Source organism: Agelaius phoeniceus, chromosome 7 (assembly GCF_051311805.1).
Source record: "Agelaius phoeniceus isolate bAgePho1 chromosome 7, bAgePho1.hap1, whole genome shotgun sequence".
Lineage (NCBI taxonomy): Eukaryota > Metazoa > Chordata > Aves > Passeriformes > Icteridae > Agelaius > Agelaius phoeniceus.
Window position 1 is genome coordinate 41,731,055 of NC_135271.1, and position 25,446 is coordinate 41,756,500.

The window sequence follows — 25,446 nt, forward strand, 5'->3', positions numbered from 1 at the left end:
CCCCTTCCCTAGAAAAGGTGTCCCTTGGCCACAGTTACCCTACAGTATCCAGGGTAAAATTGTAACAGTAACCTAACTATGTAAAGAAAGCATTGGAAGATTTTTTTTCTTAATCATACAACCAAGTAAGTCAAACCCAATACATTCAGAGGAGCCAAGGGCTTCTCAAAGTTGGGGGTTCTGCAAAGCAGCAGGGTTATTGTATTTAAAAACAAGTCATTCCACATCTGTAATGTCAAGTTCATTGAAGTTCAGTGGTTAAAAACCAATGCTAAATGTTCAAAGAGGTTTAGACAAACACAAGCTATTTAGTACAACTGGTTCTTTTATTGAAAACTGCTCTAACATAACTTGTTATGAGATTGTCACAGAGTGTAAGAAGCCATCAGAAATGCAACACTGAACAGTCCATGGCTGCATTATCCCTTCCAATTCCCCACCAGCAATTAGGAAGACCCTAAGGCTGTGTGGCTGATACAGTACAAAGGCTCACTACGTAATCTAAAAGAGGATTGCAGTACAATATTGTGCTCAAGTCTTAATACATTCAGCTGCTCAAGCGTAAACAAGCTTCAGGGGGATCAGAAATTGCCAGAGATTGCTTAAATCAACTCAGAATTTAATTTGACATAATGCTTTGTTATTTTTGTTGTGTGTTTTGTTAAAGATGTTTCTATCCTACATAAAGGCTGAAAGACATGCAGTTGTGGCTGCAATCAAAATACTTACTTAGAGAAAGTGATAAGGTATTCTGGGTAAGCTTGAATGTCATTAAAAATTATGAACATGGAAGGCTGGTTCACGTTATCAGTTGAACTATCATACAGATCTACAGAGTTGCTAACATTTTTTTTTGCTGGAGTAATTGATCCTTTTTTCCCCAGAGAATATTCTCCAACAAGGACTCGGGCCAAGTACATGTACTTCTTCCCATTCCCATCTGGTTTAGAGTAGATGTCGTTGGCAGAATAGCTGGCATTAACAGCAAAGTACGTTCCGTTTCCAAAGTTTGCAGCTGTAGTCAGAAAAGCAAAGGTTTGTGAGTGTTTCAGTAGCAACAATTCCTTATCTGCCACCTTCAGAGCCTGTGAATCTCTGGACAACTCTGCTTTTTATTTGCAATAGGGAGATACAAATTGCATAAATAATTTTGCATACAAGGTAAGGCTATACATGGCATGGCAAATCAGTCCTAGCCCTATACAGGAAAACAAGAGTTGTTTTGAAAGTTACATTACCGTGCATTCCAGCATAGCTCCGGTTAAATCCTTTTTTGTTAATAAGGGTTAATGACTCCTGGCTCGTCCCATGAAACAGAAGCCTCTCATTATTTCTGTTGCCATTTTTTTTATCTATTTCACACTTTTTTATTTGGTAGTTTTTCCATAAATATTGGTTCTGTATCCTTTCAATCTGTGGAGTTTGAAAGTAAGACAGAAAGAAAGAAAGAAAGAAAGAAAGTGGGTAGGTTGCTGCCATGAAAAAAATTAGCCTATCAGTCATTCTATCTGCTTCCAAGAGTCCTCTCTTAGCTCAAATACACATATATCAGATGATGAAAAAAAGTTAGTCAAATCCTTCCAAACTTAGGCATGGCAGATAGCAGAACCCAGCCCAAACCATGAGACAAACACTTCCTGGGAAACAATACAGGATCTTTTCACAGGTTTCCAGGCTGTAGATGCCTGCTGGACCTGCACAGCACACATGGCTTATGTGGGCAAAACATGTGCTCTGCTACAGAAAAAATCATTCCAAGGCCTGGAGCTGAAGAAGTGACTGCTTAAGAGCTGCTCCAAATACCTCAACTGCAACATTAAACTGATTAAAGCTGAATAAAGTTAATGACAGCCAGAAAGACTTGTCCCAACTTTAGAAATCCATGGGGAATTTATTTTTCTGTTATCAGTATCCTTTGTCACTTGCCATTAAGTTAGTTATGCTCAGAAATGATGACTTGCTTTTACCTTTTCAATTCTGAATAACGGACAGGTCTGCAGAAACCTTTCTTGCACATCTGTATACTCTCTTGAGCCTGGTTTTAGTTCCACTATTTTGAGTTGCTCATTTTCCATAGGGTCCCACGTTGGAGGGAGTACTGTTGACTTTTGGTCTGCAGAAGAAACACGATCAATCATTTTCACCCAAATCCTCTGCCTAAAATTAAACATGGCCTGCTACAAATCCTTCTAGAAGTCTACACATCTCGCTTACGGATGACTCAGAAAGAACGATCTCCTTGTATTGTAAAGGACCAGCAGTAAATGGAAGAGGGTATGGCTCAAGAACAGAAGTGAGCTGAGATGTAGCATGACAATTGCTACATTAGAACATGATTGCCAGTAAGCCTGCTAAGAACATCAGAACACGTTACTCTCTTTTCAAAATTATTTGAAATAGCTGCTAAGTTCTTTTATTTTCCAATTTGGCTCCTTTCTACATTCTCCAGAAAAGCACCTGCACAAAGCTTTTAACATGTATTTTAAATATTCTCATCGTTCCCTTTTCTTTTCTCTTACTGGATGCAACCAGGTTGTTTCATGGGAACATCAGTCTGTCAAGAAGCTTTTCCTTACCTTCAGATTTGTCAATACGTTTAATGGATATCTGTCCTCCTTGGGCATCCACAGCAGTCTTGCGTTCAATATCCACTGTGTATATTCGCTCACCAATGATGACTTCAACAATTTTCTGCTTTGTCTTGTAAGCATATTCCAACTCCACATTTGTGAGACTGTTGAAGGGTACATAGGAATCCTTTTCACTGTACTTCCATTCAACTGAACTTTGTAGAAGTTTTGCCTGGGCCTCTTTAGCAGCTTTTATTTTGCGGATCATTTTATGAACAGCTGAAGAAGCCTGGCAGACATCTTTTGCAACCCCTGTAATTTCAATAGAGGTATTCTTCAAAATAAGACAAATTTTTAATTTCTTTCCTAGGTCATCCAGTTCTTCAATCTCTTCTTCATCAAAATGAGAGATAGTCTCGTCTACAATTTCTGCATGAGATTGTTCACTGGAAATTGCACTTCTCAGCCACTTTTCAGCTTCTTCCACTTCTTTTTTATTTTCACCACAAATCTGCACAACAGCAGGGTCAATTTTTTTTTCGAAAACCACTTTAGTTTTTCCCTTTGGAGAATGTTTCTCAGAGCTCAAGAATGCTACATTGAAATACATAAATATTGTCATTAATATTAATCTCTTTTAGCTGGTGCTAAACAGATTGATCTATAACCTGTATTTAAGTGACATCTACTTACATTTACCCGCGTGATATATCTTGGAAACAATTAATTTGATTTGTGTTGCAGTAGACTGTTCTCTTTTCTGCATGCTTGCTTGGAACACACTCATCAGATGTGGCTGAAAGATGACAACTTTAATAGTTTTCACAGATGTGGCAGGATTCTTTTTTGCAAAGTCAGTTACTGCATCTATCATGTTGCCAGCTACCTCAGCTGGATTGCGGCATGCCTCTCCTGAAAAAAGTTGCAGATATTTTGCTCTAGAAAGTGTTAATAACTGTTACAGATAATTAAAACATCCTTAAAAGAAGAGCTATGAACACACCCACACAATCACCTGGATCATAAACAGGTTGAGAATGACATCAGGCTGGCAATCAAGAAAGGTTTCTCTATTTGTCAGGAAAAGAAAGTTGGAGACCACCTCTCCAGTAAGGGAAAAATGGGAGTTTCCTTTTGTTGGCTTGGCAACCAATCAGGTTATGATGTAGATGATATGGCCTGGGTAACTAACACGCCACGGGCCTGCTGCTCAGTGACCCAGTAGTCCATTCCTTGCTCAAAAGGCAAGCCTAGTTTTATTCATGCAAGAGGTTCCTACGTGCATGGGCTGCAGTTCTGGATTCTCAAGAACAAGAGAAGGAAAAGGGCCAATCTGGGCTTTTTGACATTTGTATCAATCCTACTTGTGCAGCTGCTGGCCAGAGTTCCATCACCTACTGACTTCAGCAATGGAGAAGTAGGCCCCTGGCTACTCTCTGATGAGCTGCCCACACATACCAGGCTGTAGGTTCTTCAGCAAGCACAGACATGCCTTTGAATCCCTGTTAGCAAGGAAGTACTGGCTTTAGAAAACTCATGCTCTTGATGTACTAGATCACTGTAAGGAGTGAAGATTTCTAGCTTTCATAAGCCTCTTAATAGCATTTTTAAAGACTGCATACTTCCAAATATATCTTCACCAAATAATAACCTCTCCAGATAAATCAAACTCATCACCTGAGCCCTGAGATCAGCAGAATCACATGCACTGAACCCTTTTCAGAAAAGGGAGACACAGACCTGTTCCAATTGCTGGGAAGATGACAGAGGTGTACTGCCGCAGGTCACACTCCTGGAGCACCTGGGAAACCAGGGACCTGATATCACTTCGGTAAACAAAATGCATTATGTTTTTGCATGGCAGGTTTCCTGCCTGGGTGATGATATACTTCTTGTCAGTTTGCTGGGCTGAAACATAAGTAGGAAAAAATAATCAACAATTATCCCCAATATAGATGTGTACTAGTCTTCATTAGGAAATAAGAAATGTTGAGAAATATGCCCCAGGATAAGCTTTTGTCTCCTTCCATAAAGTGAGCAGCCCCTTCACCCAATTTGCTCTTCCAAGGCACAAGAGCTCAGTTTATTTTTGTAAAATATTTGCCTCCTTTGGCAAATAGATTTATTATGTGCCTTTGTTTGTCAGGTTTGAAGAACTTCATGCAGACTGGCAGTCTGTCTACACACACACACACAAATATGCCATCTACCTGCAGGCCACCTAGCCCTCTTGGCCTATGCCAAGAACAGCTTGTTTACCTCAGATCTCTTCCCCATAGTTCTCTTCCTTTGGTTGATCTTCCAAGCTGATCTCCACACCTGCATATTTCCCACTTCCCTTATTTTCTGCTGGTTTAAACCACATACTCATCCATCTTTACTCCTCTTGCATTATAGTTGCTGTCCAACAGCTGTATTTGGCCTACAAATGGTTTCTCTATTAATATTTTTGCCGGCATCACCCCTTGCTCATCACTCTGTTTGATGTTGACTGTTTTTATCAAGGAAATCTTTATTGGAATAAGAGGATAACAATAACAATAGATTTGGATCTTTATGTATGCTCAGAAGCTGTCTCTTCCTGAAGATTTTTCTTTTTCTTCCCTCATTAGATGTTTTACAAATAACACATAAACTGATTAAAAACTAGTTGCTGTAACACAGTGTGTAATACAGATGGAACTACAGTAGTCGGTACTGAGAAAATGTTCCAAGAGATTCTCTGCCATGCATTAACACCTTTGGAAAGGTCAGAAATGTTGTACCATACCTAGTACACGACATTCATCTTCAACTGCTTTTCCAGCACCATTCAGAATTGCTCCAGAGACACCTTAAATGAGAAGAGCAACATGGATCCACTGTTACTGCTGTTAAAGTCCCATCTGAGGCAGAACTGTATGCCTCATCACATCTAAAAATGTCTCATTTCTGATAACATTACAGATGATAAATTTAAAACAGTGTAGCCAAAATTTTAGCCTTATATGCTTTTCAATTCAAATTGATGTTTTGAGTACCTAACAAGTTTCACTAAGGTCAAAACCTCACTAACATTTGTCTCCTTCTTTAGTCTGAGAGGTGTTCTATAAAAGGACTTTTAGTTTCCTTTTCTGCAAGGGAGTCTTAAACATGCTGTCCTGTAACATAGATAAACAAGTGGATAAAGTTCAGACACTCCCTAATTGAACTTTTGTACCCTAAGAAGTGAAACAGAAACAACACTGTGAAGCAAATATAAGGCTTTAAAGCATTGAAGAAAAATACTTGCTCCTCTTCCTTCCCAGCCCTTCCAAGCACACATACTTTTTTCACACATAATATCAATTAAAATACCTGTTTTGAGGCTGAAGGTTTGGTTTGTTATGTTTACAATGGCATCTCCCTCCTCCTTGGTAATATCACCTTCTGCCACCAGGAACACCACGGAGCCAATTGTCATTTCAGGCCCATTGTGTGCTGAGGTTGAAGGGACGGCAGAAAAAGCTGCAGGGAAAGAAATACAGACCCTGAGCAGAAAAGAGTGATTGGGTACAATGCCTACAGAGACCACAACCTGGCTACAGATTCGGCCTGTGGAAAGGATTGCCTGCCATGCTAACTGAAAATCATTCCTTCTCACACGAGTCTGTACTCAACCTGCACTCATTCCCATCATTTCTGTCATGGCAGGATGGCAGGCAAAATGTTATGCAGACACTACTTAGTGACATTTTACCATTGCAAAACTCCAATGCAAGAGAGCAGCAAACTTTCCAAGTCTCCCTGCCTTTTTCCTGTGTCTCCCAGAGTTTCCAGGCAGGTTTTCTACTTCTTGAAAAGGTGGAACTTTTTACCCATGTATTATTTGTAAAATCATAATTACGATTTCAACATGTAACTCATTTTTCTACAGGCTGCAGTTCCATTAAGATGGATAATACCAAAGACATTTCAGTTTGGTTTTGCTATTCATCTGAACACGTAAGAGATTTAAGAGTATTTCAAAAAGACCACTTCAACACACATACCCAGGATCTCACCTGCCTTCCCAGGACAGAGGAAGACACTGCCTTGTTCACAGTTTAACCTACTGCTGCATCAATAAAAGAAAAAGCACTGCTTATGCCCTTGACACCTTATAGCTTCTGCTGTTCCGATTTTGAGGGGCACTATCCAGATACAGAATGACAGGAATGCTTTTTTTCTTATCATCTCTAATACTATTTCAGACATAACAGACACTCAGCCTGAAAATACGGCTTTCACAGCAGCCACTCAGACTTTGGGAATGACATGCTCACCAAGCAAGTACCTAAATATCCATAATGAATGCATTCCCTGGAATACTTGGAAAAAATAATAAAAAAAAATCAGTAGGCACACAGCTTCTGTGAATAAACCTTACCTGTGCTTTGGCTCGTGTCATTTGGAGAAGCCTTCAGCCCTTTAACAGCCATAGATCTGCTTTCAAGTTCATCTGAAAATTCCTAGAGAATGAAATTACAATCAACCCCTGTAGAAGTCTCCACACAGTAAAAATAAAGGTTTGAAAAGCAAAGTTAAAAAGCATTTAGAAAGAACTAAATTGAAATTACTTCACATCATCTGCCACAATGTTGATGGCAAGTCCTGACAGATGTTGTTCTCAGAGAGCAAGGCTGTTCAGTGTGAGCAACCCAAAATCACAAATAACTGAGCCAAACCCTAGTTACCATTCCACAGGGATACAGCAGCAGAAGGCATCCATACAGTGAGTGAGTAGTTCACACTAGCTCAGCTCTCACAGGGAATGCCACCCTTCTCTAGGCACAATAGCTCAGGCTTTGACACAGTAGCCTTCAAGTTTAGCCTTTCAAAATGTATTGAAAGCTCTTGCACAAAGTACAGAAGGCAACAGATGTAGACACACCTATCTGGACATCAATTCACAGTGTGACTGCTCTCTTTTGGTGTGAAATGAGTAACTCGAGTGTGGATATAGAAAATTTATGCTAAGGGGACACTGAAGAGAGGGGGATGCAGGATACTTATATGTTTCTACTGGAAAAGTTTACCAGCACAGCAATCCTAGCACAATGATTCCTCCTAAAAAGACACCAGCACTCCATCAAAAGCACACCTGTTTGCCAAGGGTGCAGGCACTGAAGCAGCAGTTTCAGCAAACTTGTCTGACCTATAGGCTGAAGAATTAGGCGAGTTCATGAGATAAAGAGTAATTACACTTTTGTATGTATTATTCTCAGGAAACAGAAAAGGATAGGAAGGGAGCAGGACTGTACTCGATATGTGGGTGACCATGGGAGGTAGAACCAAAAAGACAACTTTCAGTATATATGATCTAGAGACTGTCACCAAACTTTTTCTTTAGTGTAAGAACAAGCACCTTGCAGATTCTTTGAATATCATCAGATAGCCAAGTATCATAAGACAGATTCACATACACCATGATATAATAGAGAGAGGAAACCACAGTAACTCACCTGAATATTAGCTGTGTCTTTTGTGTGCAACAGGAAGTGAACTTCTTCAAGAGAATTCACTCTGTTTTCACTACTGAATTCAAACACTTTGTCAAACAATAATTTAGCAACAACAGATCTCGGGAATTCTAAATTCCCTGTCCCAATTGCTGGAAAAGTAATTGATTTCAAAGACAGTTCTTCAGCAATCTCCAGGCATTGTGTGATTATGTCACCCAAGACCTGTAAAGCACAATTATTTTTTCAGTTACTGGAGGTAATTTTTTCCCAGTATGTGTAATGTAACCCCTTCCATTTCAGCTATCTCTTCATATTAAAATACAATTAATTCCATACACAAGGAATTTATTAGTCAATAAGGGATCAGCCCACAGTTAAAAAAGAGTGCATCAAACTCTCTCATCTTCTATGACCCTGTCTCTCATTTCAGAGGAAAAGTGGCATTAAACACACTATAAATCCCAGAAAAATTCAGGCAAATAAAGACCCTTTTACCTTTGCAGGTGTGTTTTTCTGGGACCACGCAGGTACCACAGCATGAAGCACAACACTGCAAGCCAGATTGTAACCTTTAGTTTTCAACACAGATCCCTCCTCAGGTATTCTTCCTCCACCTTCTCTGCTCAAGCCTGTCTGAAGCATTGGCCCTGCCTTGCTCAGCAAAGCTTTACCAAGTGGCCCTTTGTCAAGCTGGAGATCTTTGCCAACACTGACGACAACAACGGATGTCTGAAAAACACACAAGCAAAAACTCTAGCTTGCCAATATCAAATTTAAATTTTGCATTGGATAATCAAATACAGCCTGCCTGATGGTCTACAAGGTAAATTTTTGGGACAGCAACCAGAGAGAACAAAGTTTTGGAAAAAACCAGAAATTATGCTCAATTCTAATATCACGAGCCTGTCCAAAGAAAGACAAAACTGAGTTAACAATGAAATTCAGCCTAATGGGAGTGACAATTCTGCATTCCTTGTTTATTCATTCTGCCTCCATTTGAAAAACATTTGTGCAAATTTGTTCTCAAAGAGAGGCTCACAGACCAAAATCTGAGTTCACTGAGGTAGGCAGGGCCTCTCATGTATGACTGGTTTAGGGGGACAAGAAGACACTGAAGACAAACAAGACTTGGGGTAATCTAAGGAGAAAGAAGTGAGAAAAGCAGTAACTTATGAATGAGAGAAGTACAAAGGGCACTGACATTGTGTCAAACCCTATATTTAGCTCCTCAGGAAGGGTCCCATACACATTTTAACATATATTCTGCCCTGGCCAACTGGAGGAACTGCATGCACAAGCTGTGGGAGGCATCCACTCCTCAGAGGTTTTGCAGAAGGGTCCCGGATGGAGTTGCTTCCAGTACTGGCAATCTCAGTAAAGTATCTATCAGCCAGCTAACAGAAATTCAGTGCAGGAGGCAACCAGAAATCAATGATCAAAATCACTGGTTCTCCACAGGAAGTGCAATACCAACTGCATGACCACAAATGACATTGGTTTTGTGTTAGTTTTAAAAAAAGACACAAAAAAACCCACTTTTTATTTCAAAAGAAGATAATTTAGAACACTTACTTCAGCATCTTCAATGCTTCCTGTTTGCAGGACGATGTGAAGGCCTTCCCGAGTTGTTACGAATGGGAAGTTATTAATATGCTTGGAAGCTCTCCTCTGCCTGGGTTGAGGAACTGAACTGACATGATCCAGTGGCCTGTAGGAAGCTGAAGAATCTGAAAACACTTCTCTAAATGCCTTGCTGAAAGCCTGAATGCTATCCTGTGCAAAACCCACAAGATGAACCTCCTTCAAGCTGCTGTTCCCCTTGGACTCTTCCAAGGTCTCCTTAATGGAGGATACAATGGAATAAGTACACAGCTCCATCGGGAAGCCAAAAATCCCTCCACTTATAGCAGGCAGAGCTATGGAACGATGCTTGTGCTTTTCAGCTAGTTGTAGACATTTTTTCACTGTCTTCCTCAACAGGTTCACACACATTTCTCGTCTCTCCCTGCTCCACCTGGGCCCGACAGCGTGGATGACATTCTTGCAGGGCAGTCTCCCGGCGCGTGTCATCACTGCATCACCAGGCTGCAAATTCCCCTGCCTCCTCACCAGCTCATTGCACTCCTCCTGCAGTGCTGGCCCAGCTGCCCTTGACAGTGCCTCAGCCAGGCCACCAATGTGGTTTAGGTCTTCATTAGATGCATTCACCACAACATCAACGGGATGAGTGCTCAAGTCAGCTTTATAAAGCGCTATTACAGTTTCACCCATGGTCACCTGCATATGGAGCTCGCCTCTGTTACTGTGTTGTTTCTGTTCTTCTGGCTGCTCTTCCAGTAGGACTAAACACTTGTACTCTTTTTTTATATGGGGGGCCAAAAGGTGTGCTTGCTCTTTTATATATGCCTTGGCTCCTGGCAAGTCAATCACCACGCGCTTACAATGCAAGCCAGACAGAATTCGCTCAACTAAGCTGACTCCCTCCAGCACTTTTGTCTTCGGCCCACTCAACAATATAACTTCACGGTTCTTCTGAGTGCTAAAGTCAACTTTCACGCCTTTTTTTTGGAGGGCAGCCCAATCATTGACCTTCTCTTTCTTAAAAAACTTTATGAATACCATCAGCTTCCCTTCAATGACCTTTTGCACCTGTGTGTTTTCATCTATAAAGCTGGAAAGTTCCTCAAAGGCTTTTGCTACAGCTTCAGAAAGACCAGCAATCATGATCTGACTCCCTGCCTGAGTGACTGCTACAGCTCCATTAGAGCAGTTTTCCTTGACTAGCATCTGCCATTCCTCCTTCTGGAGGACTGACTCATCCCCCAAAGTAACACTTTTGTGGTCCAGTTCTTTTTTTATTTCTTCCTCTGCTTTTAGGACATCTTCAGGAGCATTCCCTTTCAGGATGATCTCTCCCGCACCGAGATCATAAAAGACTTTAATTTGTTTTGATATAAACAGGCTCTGTGACAGAGTTTCATTATCAATATGCTTTAAAAACTGAAAAATAGAAGGGTGGACATTAATTGCTTTCTTTGCCATTTTGAATACATGATCAAGTATTTCTCCTTTTACTCTGTAAACTTCCTCAGGCACTCCAGATAGGTTAATGCTCTTCTCCAAATTATCATAAGTTATTTGCAGGTCTGGGAACTCTGTACGAAATTTTTCTTCCAGACCAGTAATCTGTAAAATTCCATATTCCCCTGGATTCACTGTCTTGACTTTCAGTTCAGTTCTTTGCTTTTCTCTTTCAATTTTTCTGGTGGCCTTTTTGATCAGAAGCTTCAGTTCTTGTTCAACCTTCCTCACAATTTCTTTTTCACCTACTAGAACAAGTAATTCCTTGGAAATATTTGGGATTATCAGAACTTCATCATGGGGAAAGCTGTTCCTAATGGGTTCCCACACCTCTGTGCTTACTTGACATTTAATTGCTTCATACTTTGATATGGTTTGTGAAAATGCTGTGGAAACTTCTTTTTTCCATGCCTTGACCAATCGAGATACTGATCTCTTCCGCTCAGAAAAAATAGCTGAAGGATGCAAAGTAACTGTTGGATCTGCACAGAGGGCATCAGGCCACACTGGCACACAATTACACTTTGCCATTTCATGATCTATTGCCTTAATTAAGCTACTATTTCCTTGCAAATAATTCCAGATATAGGGATCCAGAGGCAATGTAATTGGATCTGGTTTCTTTATCTGTGGCCCTTCCTTTCCATATAGAGCCGTTTCCAGTGAGGTGTAGTAAGGATAGACAAAGATTGGTGTTTTGTTGAGTGAATGCTTCTTTGCCAGGATATTTGTTACATCTAAAACAAACAAACAACCCCAAAAGTTATTAATGTCAGCACTTAAGATCTTCTCTTTTGTTCTGGGTTTGTTTTTTTTTCATTGTTTGGAGGCTTTAAAACTGTATTTTCTATATAATAGTGTTTGTTATTTTTAAAAACATTTCTAGATTAATTCCCTCCACTTCCCAAATAGAAATAATTCCAGATTTTTGACGAGTTATTCATTTTAAATGCCAGAAACTGAGTTGAAGAGAGACAGTCAAGCACAACAGCATCCACCTCAGGGAGGAGGTGTGCATAATCTCGGCCCCCACTTCTCTTATATGCTGTACTTGAAGTGCCCAGCTCCATAGCTGTCTGGGCTATTACTCACTGTTCCAACCACAGCTCCTCTGTTTTCCCAAAAGACCATCTCTTTCCTTCAACTCCTCATCAATTCTCCCCTTCACTGCAATGCCCCCAGCTTCTCCCTTTTCCTACACTTTTCACAGTCACTCATCTTTCTGCCACTGACTGAACAGCCCATAGCACCTGCTCTCCAGCCAAAATGCTGCCCAAGGAATTATCCTGAGATGAGCCAGACTGGCATGTTGCCATGGGCAGCTGGTGCCCAAGATGGCAGGTGGGGGGAAATCCCCTGTGCCCAGGGGGCTGTGCACTCTCCATGGAACTCAAACTGCAACCTGAACCCTGTAAGAATCAAGGCCTGGGTGAAATAAACTGTCTAGAAAATGAAAAAATTCTATGCCTTATGGCCAGCTGGTCCAAAACTGAAGCTTGCACTCAGCACGAGACCTGTGGGCAAAGCACCACGTCTGCCATTTTACAAGGGCAAAGGAGGTATTTCTCTAGAAAATCCACATTTTGGTCTTTAAATTGGAGTTTCTCAAAGCAATAAGGGCTCTGCATTTCTGCATTACCTTTATGGTCACCAAATGTAATGATAGCTGCATCTTCATCAGGTAGCAGTTGAACATCCACGGCCTGTGCACCGCCGTACTTCTCATTTTCAAAGTAGACAGTTATGTAGTGACTGGAGGTGTTGGGTGGTATATTTTCAGCCCTAACAGTTTTTGTTTGCTGAAGGCACCATGCAGTAATGTTTTGTTCCCTTGCTCTCTGGTTTTGATTCAGCTTTTCAGCAAATTCCTCTGCATCTAGAAAGCGAAAGAAGAAAAAAGAAAAGATCAAACTCTGAGCTTGTTTTTCTACCATGATGTTAGCAGACTATCACTGTGTACACTGATCAAAGCACTGAATTACAAAATCAGTTCAGAGCTGCCCACAAAACTATCTCTTTCCACATATTCAGTATCTGTCACTTAGTATTCCCCTCATGGTTGATTACAATTGTTGACTACAATGACTGCAGCAGGAATTTGCCACTGGTTTTCCTATTGACTGTCACTGGGTTCTTTAGCTCCAGCGAAAAAACAACATCAGGTTCATTTTTAGGCTATGGCTTCATACATAAATAATAAAACACAAGTTAACAATTCAAATTCTCTCCATTTTATGATAAATACATTCTCATTTCAGCTATTTCCCCCCTGTTATCCTCACAATAAAAGACAGCCAAATCACTTTTCCGTCTGTCAAGGAAAAATAATTAAGCTTCTTAAAGATTCACTTATTTCCTAAAGGATACACCAAAAATTTAGGACTGGAGCATGACTTGAGAGACAAATAATTTCTAAGGCAGAAAAACCTACACCTTCTCTGAAGGACACCTTTTGGCAAGGACAGCTTTTACCATTGTTCTGCTCTCAGACCAAGAACATCCTTCATTGCTTGTTTTAAGTTATAGTTTGGTTTTAGTCCTACCTGTTGTGTTTACTATCAAAACCAGAGCTAGCTCTCTTTCTGACTTGCACTGGCCTCTCTATATCACTGATAAAGGTTATGGCATTAAGTGAAGTAAATCCTCCTTTAAAAGGACACAATATCAGATCAAACTTTAAAAATACAAAAGATAATACTTCCAGCTTAATCTCACTCACACACACGCATACAAACATGTACCTAATAAAAAGAGCTTCAACTCTGACTCCTTCTTACCAGTATTTCCAGTAAAAGTAACTACAGCAGCAGATAACTCAGGTATCATTTCCACACTGAAGTCACCATCCTCCTCTGACAAGCCACTGACATTCTCTACCAGCAAAATTAACATGCAATCTTCGATTGTCTCCTTCACATTTTCCAGCACAACTCCACTGGGACGCAGGGATCCTTCAGAGTTCTCCACTTGGCAAGACTCCTGGGAAGTTGCCACTTGCCATGGCTTCACAACCAGATCAATTTTATTCAAGTGATGCTTTCTTTGTAAAACTTCTTGGGCATCTAGTCCCACAGAAAAACAGAGATGTCACAGCAGAGTAGCATGTTAAACAATAGCAATAATATACCATTTCTGCTTGGAGCAATGCCCACAGAGAGATCCTGCACCAGCAAAGGCCTATTTTTAAAAGGGAGCTTAGGCAGTGCAACACCCATAACATACCTTGCTCATCCTGAAAGGTGATGATCACTTGGTCATCCTTTTTGACATAGGACTCAATGGGCCCCCCACCAGACCTCCTTTTACTTTCAAAGTACATTTCCAAAAACTCATCTTCTATTTTCTCCCCAAAGGCAGTGGTTACTACTACAGCAGAATTCCTAGAGGTTGCTTTCTCTGCTTCCAATTTCTCACATGATTCTGAAATAAAAGATCACACCCTAATGCCTTAGGCAAAAGGTAAGAAAACCAAGCTTCCCACCTTCCAAGCTTTCATACCACTTTTTGTTCAGATCACACTCAGGGGCAGGGAAAACAACAGGGTAAGAATCCCAAAGTTAAGCAGATCACTAGCAGGAGTTGCTGCATCAACACATAGGGAGGAAATGCTTCAGTTCATCACCAGGCAAGGACAGCAGAAGTAAAAGATACAAAAGCTTCTTCACAAACACGCAGTGAGGGGAACCAGTGCTCCCCATTCACAGTTCCAGAGACAGCTGTGGGTCACCTGGGTTTTATACTTGCTGGCTGCCACGGCTGCTCAGGTGTACCGTGGTACACAGCTCCCGATGCTCCGGCACAGGGCTGCCCCAGCAAGGCTGGCAGCAGCTGGGAAGGTCTGGGTAGGGACAGCCTCAGCCAGAACAAAGGCCAGCATTCACTGCTGTCCCCAAAGGAAGTGACCTGTCTGAGTCAGACAGTGAAGCGGGGGCTCTAAAGGGACTCACAGAAAGGAAAAAATACATTTATTTCTTTTAGCCTGGGATCACAATTACTACACTACATCAGACAAACAACACAAGCCACGAGGGTGACCAGGGCACTGCTGCAGCAGAAAGGTCCAGAAAACCAAAGGAGCAAGAATACAATGGTCACCACCAGGTAAGTGACACACTTACCTGTCTTCTCCTGCTGAGTACACACAGGAGTTTCCTTATTCTGGCAGATGGGAAGAGACACCTGGGGTCCATTATCTAGAGATAAATGACAAGTTTCTCAGTTGCTGGGTACTTCAAGAAGAAAATGGACACATTAATGTACACCCAGGAGCTAACACAGCTTGAATTTTCATTTGACACTGTCAGAATCACAGACTTCCACAGATATCTCTATTTTTAAGCCAAAAGTTGAATTGGTTACAGAAAGACGCTGAGCTCAAGAAGCTTCGGGCATAATGTCAGCACACAGTCAAGCTGCACGAACCACCACTGCTGGTCCTGCCACGCAGTACAGCACTTTCCTCACACAAAAAGCTGCACATGTGTGTGTATTAGCCAGATGTGTATTGAGTAGCTGTGCGTGCATTGATTGTGCCGTGTATGTGTGTGTGTGCGTCTGTATTAGCCGTGATAGCGTGGTCGGTCTGTCCGGCGCCTGGGATGTGGCTCGGGGACTGTGGCACCTTAGGAATTCATCGTGTTTGGGATGCAGGAAGTGAAGGGGAGCGCTGGGGAGAAGAATCAAAGCGCTACAGCGCCGTTCGGCCGGTCCGGCCGAGCAGCGGCTCCGCTGTTTCCCCATGCCCGCTGCTCCGCAGGGCTGGCCGGGCCGGTGCCCCGCCAGCCCCGGAGCCCCCGCCGCTCCGGCCGCAGCTCCTACCTGGCGCCTGGGTCCCGCCGGCCGGACCCGCCTCCTGCAAGGGAACGAGAGGAGAGCGGTCACCAGCGGTCACCAGCGGTCACCCCGCCCGCCCGGACCCGCGCCCGCCTCGCCGCGCCCGCCTCACCTGCGCGGGGTCGCCGCCCGCGGGCAGCGCCGTGACCTGCAGCGACAGCCGCTCTGCGGACCCCCACACGAGCTCGTGGGCCGGCCGCCTCAGCACCCGCTCCCTCACTGCCAACAGAGCAGACACCGGTCAGGGGGGTGCGGCCGCCCCCCGCCCGTCTGGCCGCGGGCATCGCCATCAGCCCCCCCGCCCCGGCCCGGCCGCTCACCCTCGGGCTGGGCGAAGCAGACGAGGATGGTCCCGCTGTCGTCCCCGGTCCGCAGCTCGCACTCGCCGCCGCCCGAGCGCTTCTGGCTCTGGAAGTAGCAGAGCAGCTTCTTCCTGAGCGAGGGCGGCGGCTCGGCGGGGCCCCAGTCCCCTCGCACCAGCAGCGGGAAGGAGCACGGCCACTGCCCCTCCATGGCTCCTGAGCGGCTCCTCTCCCGGCGCGTTTTCGCTTTCGATTCTCGGAACGCGCGACGCCTGGGGCTCCGCCCAGTGCCGGGAACCGGCCTCCGCCTCCGGGCCCATCGGGCGGCCGGCGGTCCGGGGCGGCCTCTCGCCGCTCCCCGCGCCTCCACAGAGCCGTACAAGAACCATGCGTCACAGTGTTTTCAGCCTCGGAACTTTCACTGCTCAACCACTGGCTAACACTCACTCTCCCTCCCTTAGCCTTTCAAATGAAGTCACGACATAAAGTAAAATTACCGCTTTCATCACTCCTTGCCAGAGATGCTTCCACAACCGTGGAAGGTTGCAATGGGTGTTTACTTCAGACCAACTTTTCTGCTAGCTGAGTTTTCAACCGAGTGCTCAGGAGTTTCTCTTGCAAAGGTTTGATTTCAGCTATTTTGTGCTGTGTATTTTACCCTTGTGGCCAAATATGGGACACCAAAATAGCAGATAAATTAAGTTTTCCCCCCTAATTTCACTGAACATTCATTTAAGAATTGGATAAATAAATGTCATTAAAAATTATAAGCATCCAGTTAAGCCTAGGTTTCATCAGCTACTCTGCTGAATGACTCATGGGGATGCCTTTGTTTCTTGGTGGGCAACTTATTTCTCTGTTATTTCCTAATGCACTATCCCAAGTGACAGCTTGCTTCCATGTGCAGAAAAGCTCAGTCACTTAGAAACAACTGGAGTGTTGGTATTTTACTGCATCCTCTGCTATTTGACTGCATGGAATAAGGTAAAATATTAAAATAAATACAGTAACACAAAACCAAGGCTGGAAAGACATCCCAACCGACATGGAAACCAAACGGTGCCCACTTCTACTAAATCTTAAAGTCGAGGTGGCAAAGTTGTAGTGCCTATTCACAATGTGGGAATCTTAAAATAATTTAAAAAAATAAAGTAATACATTTTAAAGAAGGGGGGTGGCATGGAGTCCAAACTGCCCCAAAACATGGTGTTGCAGGGAAGCTCCTAAATCTAAAAAATATATACAGCTTTATGTATTGCAAAAAGGAGGAAAAACCCGTACATTAGAAACACACATGGTATTTTTGTATTTTCTTTATTAGTTGTCCTCAGTAGCCTTAAAGAAATGGTTCAACTTCTAAACATCATGTCTGTGTGACATACCACCACACAGGTAATTAGCAGGTTATTTAGGCACTGCAGAGTATCTTTATGACACAATTTAAACCTATATTGGATGCAATTGAAAGAATACAGTTTTATAGTTGAAAAACTGATTTAAAGTTGTATTTAAGTTTAAGCACAATGGCAGGCACCGAACCAAGAGCCCACTATCAGACATGGACACAGACACTGTTACTTCCCATTTGCTCCAACACAGCTCTCAGTATTCAGCACTTCTGCAGAGCTGAGCATGCATGTACCCACCTGTACATGATCCATGGCTAATTTCACATGCAAAACCCAAATCACTAAGGCAATTTCTACCGTGAAAAGAAGCAAAAGTCCATAACCTTATCACAGCTACTGTTATAGCTGCATACAAATTTTAGATTAGATTACATATTTGCATACAAATTTGCGTACAAATTTTAGATTTAAATTAGATTAGGTTACATGATGCCAGCCATGCTGATAGACATCATAATGCAAAGCCAAGAGAAGTGTTTCATCTAATAAAAGTAGTGGATCTAAGGGGTTTTGGAAATCAGACTGGAGAGTTGTGGGGAAAAGGGCCGATTAGATTTGCTAGTAAAGCAAGATACACAAAGTGCAAACAGTACTGATACTACACTCCCAAGAACCAAATTTTGTAAAGGCTACATATATAGGAAGTAAATGATTTGTGAAAAGAACATACATTGTTTGATGTATTTGATGTATAAGAAAAGATTACTTTTCTTTGCTAACTGTGAAATACAAGCGATTTAGGTAGCGTAGTTAAAGCAACTTCCCTCAGAGCTTGAATAGTACATTAAGTGCTGTATGTTTAGTCATTGCACTTAAGAGTTGAGAGTTGATAGATTTCCTTATTCAATTCCTTTCGCTTTCAATTCTGATCGAACACGCTGCAGATAAGAAGAATCTGGGTAACCAAACCTAGGAGAAGAAGAGAAGAATTGTTTGGGCTATTTCCGTAATGAAGCACTTGATAATTCTACAAAACCATCTCATCAAAGTCTTTTTAGAAATCTCTTCACAAATTTTATGCAGTTCTTGCCCTAGAGAGAAAACAGACCCATATTGCCAGTCACAGAAGCGATACAGACAGCATAAAGCTACAAACTTAAGGAGCTGCTACATTTTGTTGTCCAAATTGATACTAAGAACTTGATTTTCAAAGCTGCCTGGGGTCTCCTTTCAAAATGATAGGGCGTTTGGGCATGTATCTTTTAAAAAGAAAATCAGACCTGAAGCATATCCAAGTGAGCCTTCAAATCAGAAAGACAATGGCACCTCTGGACTTGAAGTAGTGCAACACCAGAACTGCATACGAAGCACGTGATAAGCAAGAGAGAGGATTTGTACAGAGCGAAGGATAAAGTAAAACTGATACTTTTTGCTCTTTTAATGATCCTAGCCCAGTCAGGAGGATCTAGACACCAGCCTTTAGAGCTTGCAAGACACCACCTACCCCTTAGAGGCTGAAAGAAGCTAGAAAGGATTGGTCCCTCTTGTCTCTGCTGCAGGCAGTTCACACTCTGTCCTGGTGATTGCTCCTTTCATTTAAGTGCAGCAAGTTCTCAAGAAATACTGGATAGGGCGGTCATCTACTCACTCAGAAAACCCTCTGACAGTTTGAACGGCCAAAATGGGATAACCCTTTTTATGGCTGGGGCTGGCACTGTGTCCTGTGCTCTGACCCACCAAGTGCTGCACAATTCCTGGCTCCTAGCATCTAAAAGGACACGACCATATCTGCACTACAATCTCACTTCCTGCTGTTAGCTCTGTGAAGCAGAATTTCAAATCATGTTTTACAACATGATGAGTGCCATCTTTACCAGGATCATAATGGACCAGCACCTCCTGGTGCAGAACAGCAGATAACAGGAGAGGCATAGATCAGGAGTCCAACCTTAGGGGTCATCAAAAGCTTGTTATCCTGTAGGTTCTAATCAAAGCAGTTATTAACTAAGAGCCTTACAAACTCAGTGATGAATGAGTAGTCTGAGGGGCAGCAGAACACTAAGCTCATCCTTGTTCCAACTGTCCAAATAGGGGAAGGTGATTAACATCTGGATCCATAGGGCATTCCACAATCACTCTGGGAGTGACAAAATCTGAAAGCTCTAAATGTGGAAGATACTCAAGGCAATCTTCCTGACACATCAGTATTGCATAAAGGCAACAACAGTATTGCATAAAGACAAGACTACTTACTGGGTAGGTCCTCCCACCATGGCAGTTTTGTGGTGAATATCATTCCATGTGATAACATTTTGTGCACCAGTTGTATGTGACTGCCCCACTGTGAAAATCAATTTTTGTTGAAAGGCCCTTCTGAGGAGCTGCAGAATTTCTCGCCCTTCCTCATTGTCAGGTAAATACGCTCTTCGGTGAGCTGGCCCATAATGCTGCCCTGGGTTTGGGTGGCTGCTCTGTTTTGTAGAAAAACAAAACAAACCCACATTGTATATCATAAATCATTCAGAAGGACATAGCATGACTGATAACTAATTCTGAGTTTTTTCTCTTTAGATACTTTATTTCGTACAAATTGCATTCACACTTTCTTGTCATCACTCATGCACCCATTGTTAGTTTTAAATTTGTTTTTCCCTCTTTTCTCTTCCAAATGCACGGTGCTGCACCCGTGACTTTTTTAATTTACTCCATTCTCAGTCCTAGTCACAAATCCAGGCACATAACATAAGGAGATTTCTCACCTGGAAAGCTCTCACCAAACCAGCCCACTATTCATTTTTGTCCATTGGTGTCCACAGAAAAGAGAACATCCCAGAAATTCTCATTATACTTTGCTTATATGATATCACTGCATAGATTTCAGTTCAGTTACTCCCACTGTACAAATTAAAGACAGGCATCTCTATCCTGGTGCATATAAAATGGAGGCTGATCATGTGACTATTTCATTCCTACTGTATTTACTTAATCACGCCCAAAAATATTGAATTAAACACTTGCAGATTTGTACAAAATAAAGAAATGTCCTCCCTGAGCATGCATTCAAGTAATAGGAAATTAATTTTGTATTCAATATAGGTTTTGTTGTGGGAAAAATATCTTTAAGAAATATTTAGGTATACTTACAGTTTGAATACCACCATTCATATCATAGTCAATTTGAATGGTGCCACAATTGGGATAACCAGGAAGAGACGAACTGATTGTTCTAGTTGACATTGTTCCCTCTGGTTGGTCTCCTATCAGGACTCCACAGACAGTATTACAAACTGGACAAGCTTGTTTATAAGCCATGGCTGTGTCAATGCAAGTTTTGCAAAATGCATGTTTGCACTTTTCTAATATTTCTTTATTTTCAATTTTGTCCCTGCAAATTGGACATTCATCATCTTCTTTTTCTTCTGTCTTTGCCTGAGTCTGTCCTTCAGAAGAAAGGTTATTATTTTGCCTAACACTGGACTGCTTAGATGCTCCTGTAGCTTCTTGAGAGCTGAGCTCAGAGGACAGTGGTGCCCTATTTCTAGTTTGCATCCCTTCAATGTTAAGAAGGGATCCCTTCATGTACTTTTCAGCAACTTCATTCTTCTGAAGTTTTACATTAAGATCTTCAAATTTCTTAGCATTAGGTAGCGCACTTAAAGTTGTCTTCTGATATTCTGAAAGCTTCATGCTGATGACTTTTTCTCCTAACATTGCAGAGGCACTCTGAAATGCACTGATGAAACTTTCAGTAGCATGTGATGACATATCAGAAGTTTCAGATTTAGGCCTAAATATTATGGCCTTCTGGCCATATGACTTCTCTTTTATTTCTACCAGTGTATCAAATTTGCCATTTATGTTTTCAATTTCTTTGCTTAGATTGGTTTCCAACAATTTAAACACCGAAGCATCAACTTCAATTCCATCCCTGTATTTGTACCATTGAGATGATATTTTCATATTCTTTTCAGCTTGGCTGTTCTTACCTTCCCCTGCTAGAAATTTTTGGGCAGCTAAAATCTCTCTCCTTGGACCTCGGAGTAGCAACTGATTCCCTTCCTCTCTAGCAAGAAGATTTCTAAACTTTTCATTTAATTTTACTATTGTCTCTTCTAATGTGTCACTCTTTGTAATGGGAACTTTTTCCTGTGTCAGATCTTTTGTAGCTTCCTGGAAGATTTCGATAAAAGAATTACTAGCTTCTTGTAACAATTCAGGACCTTGATTGGAAGAGATGTATATGAATGTGCTATGCTCATCGTGACCTTTAATTCCCATACATGCTCCAAACCTTTCACATAGTTCTTTGATTTCCTCTTTGTGGGTATGAATAAAATATTCATAGAGAGGTGTCTCAAGTGTAAACTCAACTATTTCTTCAGTATTCAGGCCACTTTCGTCTTTCAAACCATTCTTACATTCAGAATGTGAAAAATCATGGTTTGGGTCTTTGCCTGCAAGGATATCTTCAAAGTAGTGATAAGCTTTTTCAATATCTGTAAAATCTCCTGTCAATTTCTCAGAGCCATCCACACCAGGGCTTCCTTCTCTCTTTAAGTTTGGACACATAATGGTAATTTTCTCCCTTTGGTCTTCAGTGAACATACTGGTATTCAAAGTAGCAGATACTGTAAGAAATATCTACAGAAAAGACAAGAATACATCAACATTAGTTTTCTTTGAGGTTCTCTGCTTGCTACTTCTGTATTTTCAGCAGGGAGAAGCTCTGTCCATCCCAGTAGTGCCAGATTACTACAAACAAATTTGCACGCATTATTTCTTTTATGTCACATACACTAACAGTACAAACAGGCAAATAACACAATCTGCTTGTAAGTCAGCAGCAAAAATGAAATGCCCTAATGTCACCAGCACTGCAGGAGGAAAGACAGTAACTCTGCTATTTAGGCTGAGACTGTGACCAGCACTCCCTGAACCAACCTCTGACAACAGGGTTAGCATAACTAAAGGCAGGCAACCTCTGTGGCTGAGCTCATTGTTTGTTACACCCTTTTCCCATCATTACCAGGCCCTACAAGTCCCGTGCACCAAGTAGACAAAGCAAACAGATTTTTTCTTTCCCTCCCTACCACCCTCAAGATTTCTGGACACCAGACTGACTGGTGTCCTCCTTACTGCCCTCAAAGGTCCCAGGCACCCTCCCCACCAGGTGCTGCTGACCCCATCCCACAGCAGGCAGGTTTAATCTGCCTACAAGATCAACCAATTACAATTCCTAACTGGGAATGCAGACCACAACTGTGGCTGGACAGTGAAACCCATAGGACCCTTTGGTGGCCAGGGAGACATCCACTGCTCTCTGCTTCCTTTGAGGACTGACTGGATGACCCAGGTGCTTTTATGTGTTTTCAAGTCTAGATTGTGATTGTTCTATCAATACAGCAACCCAAGTATTAAGATATGACATGATTTGCAGAGGGTCCAGGTGACTAGAAATCATAAGCTGAGCTGTGCTATCAAGCACAGTGCTACACTACTTACAAAACTGTCCTACACTGATTTTGCTTGTAGAAATACTGTGGTATTCTGATCATTAACTCTATGCTTTTTAAAAAGCAAAAAGCTTTAATTGTTGATGCCTTGTGAAGGCTGACCTAGAACAGAGACTAGATGGAGGTAAAGAATAAAGTAGGCATTTATTGAAAGACCTCAGTGGATACACCTTGGGCAGCACAAGAGCCCAGCCAGGGCTACACCCAAGGTGAACCCAAAGTGGTCACAAAATGCATCACCGGTCACGAGGTCTCACACTTCAGTAAGTTCTGGTCCATTTGCATATTGGAGTTAATTGTCCACTTATAGTCCACTGTTGTTTATGCTCTTGGGCCTGAAATTTGGATCATTTGTCCTTGGTCCTCAGTTAGAGAAGGAATTGCTTTGTCTCCCTACTCTGTGAAGAGAGCTTACTATCCCCTAATATGAAGCTCAGAACTACGTACTAAAGCAGTACAGAATCTGAAAAATATAAAAGCTAAAACCTGAGGCATCATTGTAACCACAGCTTAGTGTAACTACATCATTGTTATTGTGCCAAGGATCCCCAAAAGAATCTGTCTATCCCCTTAGAGCCAGGTTACATAGACATAACATGTTTAAACATGACTTGTAAGTTATATTTCATTGTTCTTATTAATATTAGACTCTCTAGTTTTCACTCATTATCTTTCTTTAAAATTTTCCCAGAAGTCATGCTTTAATAACTCGAAGAGTTAGGGCAGAAAACAGGATTCTGAAAAATAATAACGAACACATTCCCTTCTGTACTTCACACAGACAGAAGGACAGGGAAATTTGCAGTATAGATGCCAGGTAAACACTATGTTAGCACATGCTATACTTCAAAAGCTACACCTATGTTACCAAACAAAACACGGTAAAGCCCTCTGAGCCAGATATCAGTGTCTTGGTAGAGCCACATCCACACCATGTTGCCCTGTCCATATCCCTAAACACAGCTGATCTTTTCTGTGTAACTTTTAGTTCAAAGTGTCTGAAATCATGTTTGCGGTGCTACATCGCATCACAGCAGACTTTTTTAATGATGAAGAGATGGAGATAATTAGGGTTGCCTCAAGGTGCAAACCATGTTGAAAGAGTAGGTGGAAAGCTGGAAAGAGTAGGTGAAAGGTAGGTGGAAGAGTAGGTGCAGGTGGAAAGGATCCAAATCTCAGACAATTCTTCTACCTTTTGAGAGCAGCCCTTGGTGCATACTACCTCATGAAACCTGCTAGAGTGCTGCTTTGGGGAATAGTGGCTGGCACCTGCCAGAGTCAGGCATGAAAACATGCTGCCTGTAAACAAGTGTAGATTGACCTCTGCTCCGGCACTCAAAAGTCACTCCTGGCCCCCATTTCATTATCTAAGATCACATAACTGACATTTTTTTCAGCACAAAATATTTAGGTGCAACATAAAGAACTCATGGAACTACAAGCAGGGCAGGTTGTGACATTGCTGTTCCTGACGTACCTTTTTGGTAAGGTCTTCCTCTGCTGTGGCCCCATAGCCACCGTTGTCCCGCTGCTGCTGCTGGGGCAGGGAAGGGCCGGCAGTGACTGTGCTGTAGCTGGCAGAGGCGTGCGCTGTAACCCGGCTCTTGCCCGGGTCCCCTTCTCCCGGCAGGATGACTATCTCGCAGCATCTTGCATCCAACTCCAAGGTGTGTTTTGAGCGGGATTCCACACGCTCCCTATCTGTGGTAATTTCAGAATGACAGAATCACAGAACTGTTATGGCTGGAAGGAGCCTCTGGAGATCATCCCACCCAATCCCAGGAGCAAGGCAGGGTCATCGGGAATGTGTCGAGAGACAGAGACGCCACAACCTCCTGGGTAGTCTGTCCTACTGCTCTGCCCTCGATGTAAAGAAATTCTTCCTCATGTTAAGGTGAAATTTCTTGTATTTTATGCCCTCTGCTCCTTGTCCTGTCGCTGGCTACCACCGAAAAGTCTGGCACGCCCTTAGGATATTTATATGCATTAATGAGACCCTTTCTGAATTTGAACAAAGGCAGATAGGGCTGATAAAGTTATCTGCAAACGTGATGGTCACCAGCGGCCCTAGAGCCGCCCTGCCCAGGGACGCTAAATGGTGCCTGGCGGCCATTTCCAGTCCACTCACAGCCGCCCCGCACGCCCGCCCCGTACCTTGCTCCTTACAGAAGTCCACCCAGTAGGTGCCGGTCTCGGGGCCCGGGCGCACGCTGCACTCGCCGCCCCCCGACCGCTTTCTCGACTGGAAGTATGTGTGGAGCTTGACAATCGCCCTGTCGGCGACGGCGGGCGCAGGGCTCACCCGCACCAGCAGCGGCGCGGCCGCCATCACTCCG

The 25,446-nt window shown here is 42.6% G+C and overlaps 2 protein-coding genes across 3 annotated transcripts; both read right to left on the reverse strand.

The window, feature by feature from the left end:
* Nucleotides 1-307: 307 nt before the first annotated feature.
* LOC129122334 (protein mono-ADP-ribosyltransferase PARP14-like) lies at nt 308-16,516 on the reverse strand. 2 transcript variants are annotated; one of them, XM_054636057.2, is made up of 19 exons: nt 16,267-16,516; nt 16,059-16,165; nt 15,932-15,965; nt 15,232-15,306; nt 14,336-14,533; nt 13,891-14,175; nt 12,753-12,989; nt 9,605-11,850; nt 8,528-8,761; nt 8,033-8,254; nt 6,958-7,039; nt 5,907-6,056; nt 5,341-5,403; nt 4,311-4,478; nt 3,264-3,482; nt 2,577-3,164; nt 1,968-2,113; nt 1,239-1,413; nt 308-1,015 (listed from the first exon to the last, which is right to left on the reverse strand). In XM_054636057.2, the coding sequence occupies exons 1-19, from the start codon at nt 16,457-16,459 to the stop codon at nt 726-728; spliced, it is 5,712 nt and encodes a 1,903-aa protein (XP_054492032.2). In that variant the 5' UTR covers nt 16,460-16,516; the 3' UTR covers nt 308-725. The 2 variants fall into 2 exon arrangements, with proteins under 2 accessions (XP_054492032.2, XP_077037796.1); XM_077181681.1 differs by lacking the exon at nt 14,336-14,533 and having other exon boundaries at nt 16,267-16,510.
* Nucleotides 16,517-17,546: 1,030 nt separating this feature from the next.
* Nucleotides 17,547-25,439, reverse strand: DTX3L (deltex E3 ubiquitin ligase 3L). Its single transcript, XM_054636310.2, has 5 exons — nt 25,265-25,439; nt 24,588-24,811; nt 20,742-22,238; nt 19,851-20,068; nt 17,547-18,566 (listed from the first exon to the last, which is right to left on the reverse strand). The coding sequence occupies exons 1-5, from the start codon at nt 25,437-25,439 to the stop codon at nt 18,497-18,499; spliced, it is 2,184 nt and encodes a 727-aa protein (XP_054492285.2). The 3' UTR covers nt 17,547-18,496.
* Nucleotides 25,440-25,446: the final 7 nt, after the last annotated feature.

Coding starts and splice junctions, on each gene's coding strand:
- LOC129122334 (XM_054636057.2), bottom strand. CDS start 16,459: ATGGAGGGGCAGTGGCCGTGCTCCTTCCCGCTGCTGGTGCGAGGGGAC. Junction 8,762..9,604: donor GAAGCATTGAAGATGCTGAA/GTAAGTGTTCTA, acceptor TGTGTTTTTCAG/ACATCCGTTGTTGTCGTCAG. Junction 1,016..1,238: donor GAGCTATGCTGGAATGCACG/GTAATGTAACTT, acceptor TTCTGACTACAG/CTGCAAACTTTGGAAACGGA.
- DTX3L (XM_054636310.2), bottom strand. CDS start 25,439: ATGGCGGCCGCGCCGCTGCTGGTGCGGGTGAGCCCTGCGCCCGCCGTC. Junction 22,239..24,587: donor AGGAAGACCTTACCAAAAAG/GTACGTCAGGAA, acceptor TCTTTTCTGTAG/ATATTTCTTACAGTATCTGC. Junction 18,567..19,850: donor ATGGTGGGAGGACCTACCCA/GTAAGTAGTCTT, acceptor TTCTTCTCCTAG/GTTTGGTTACCCAGATTCTT.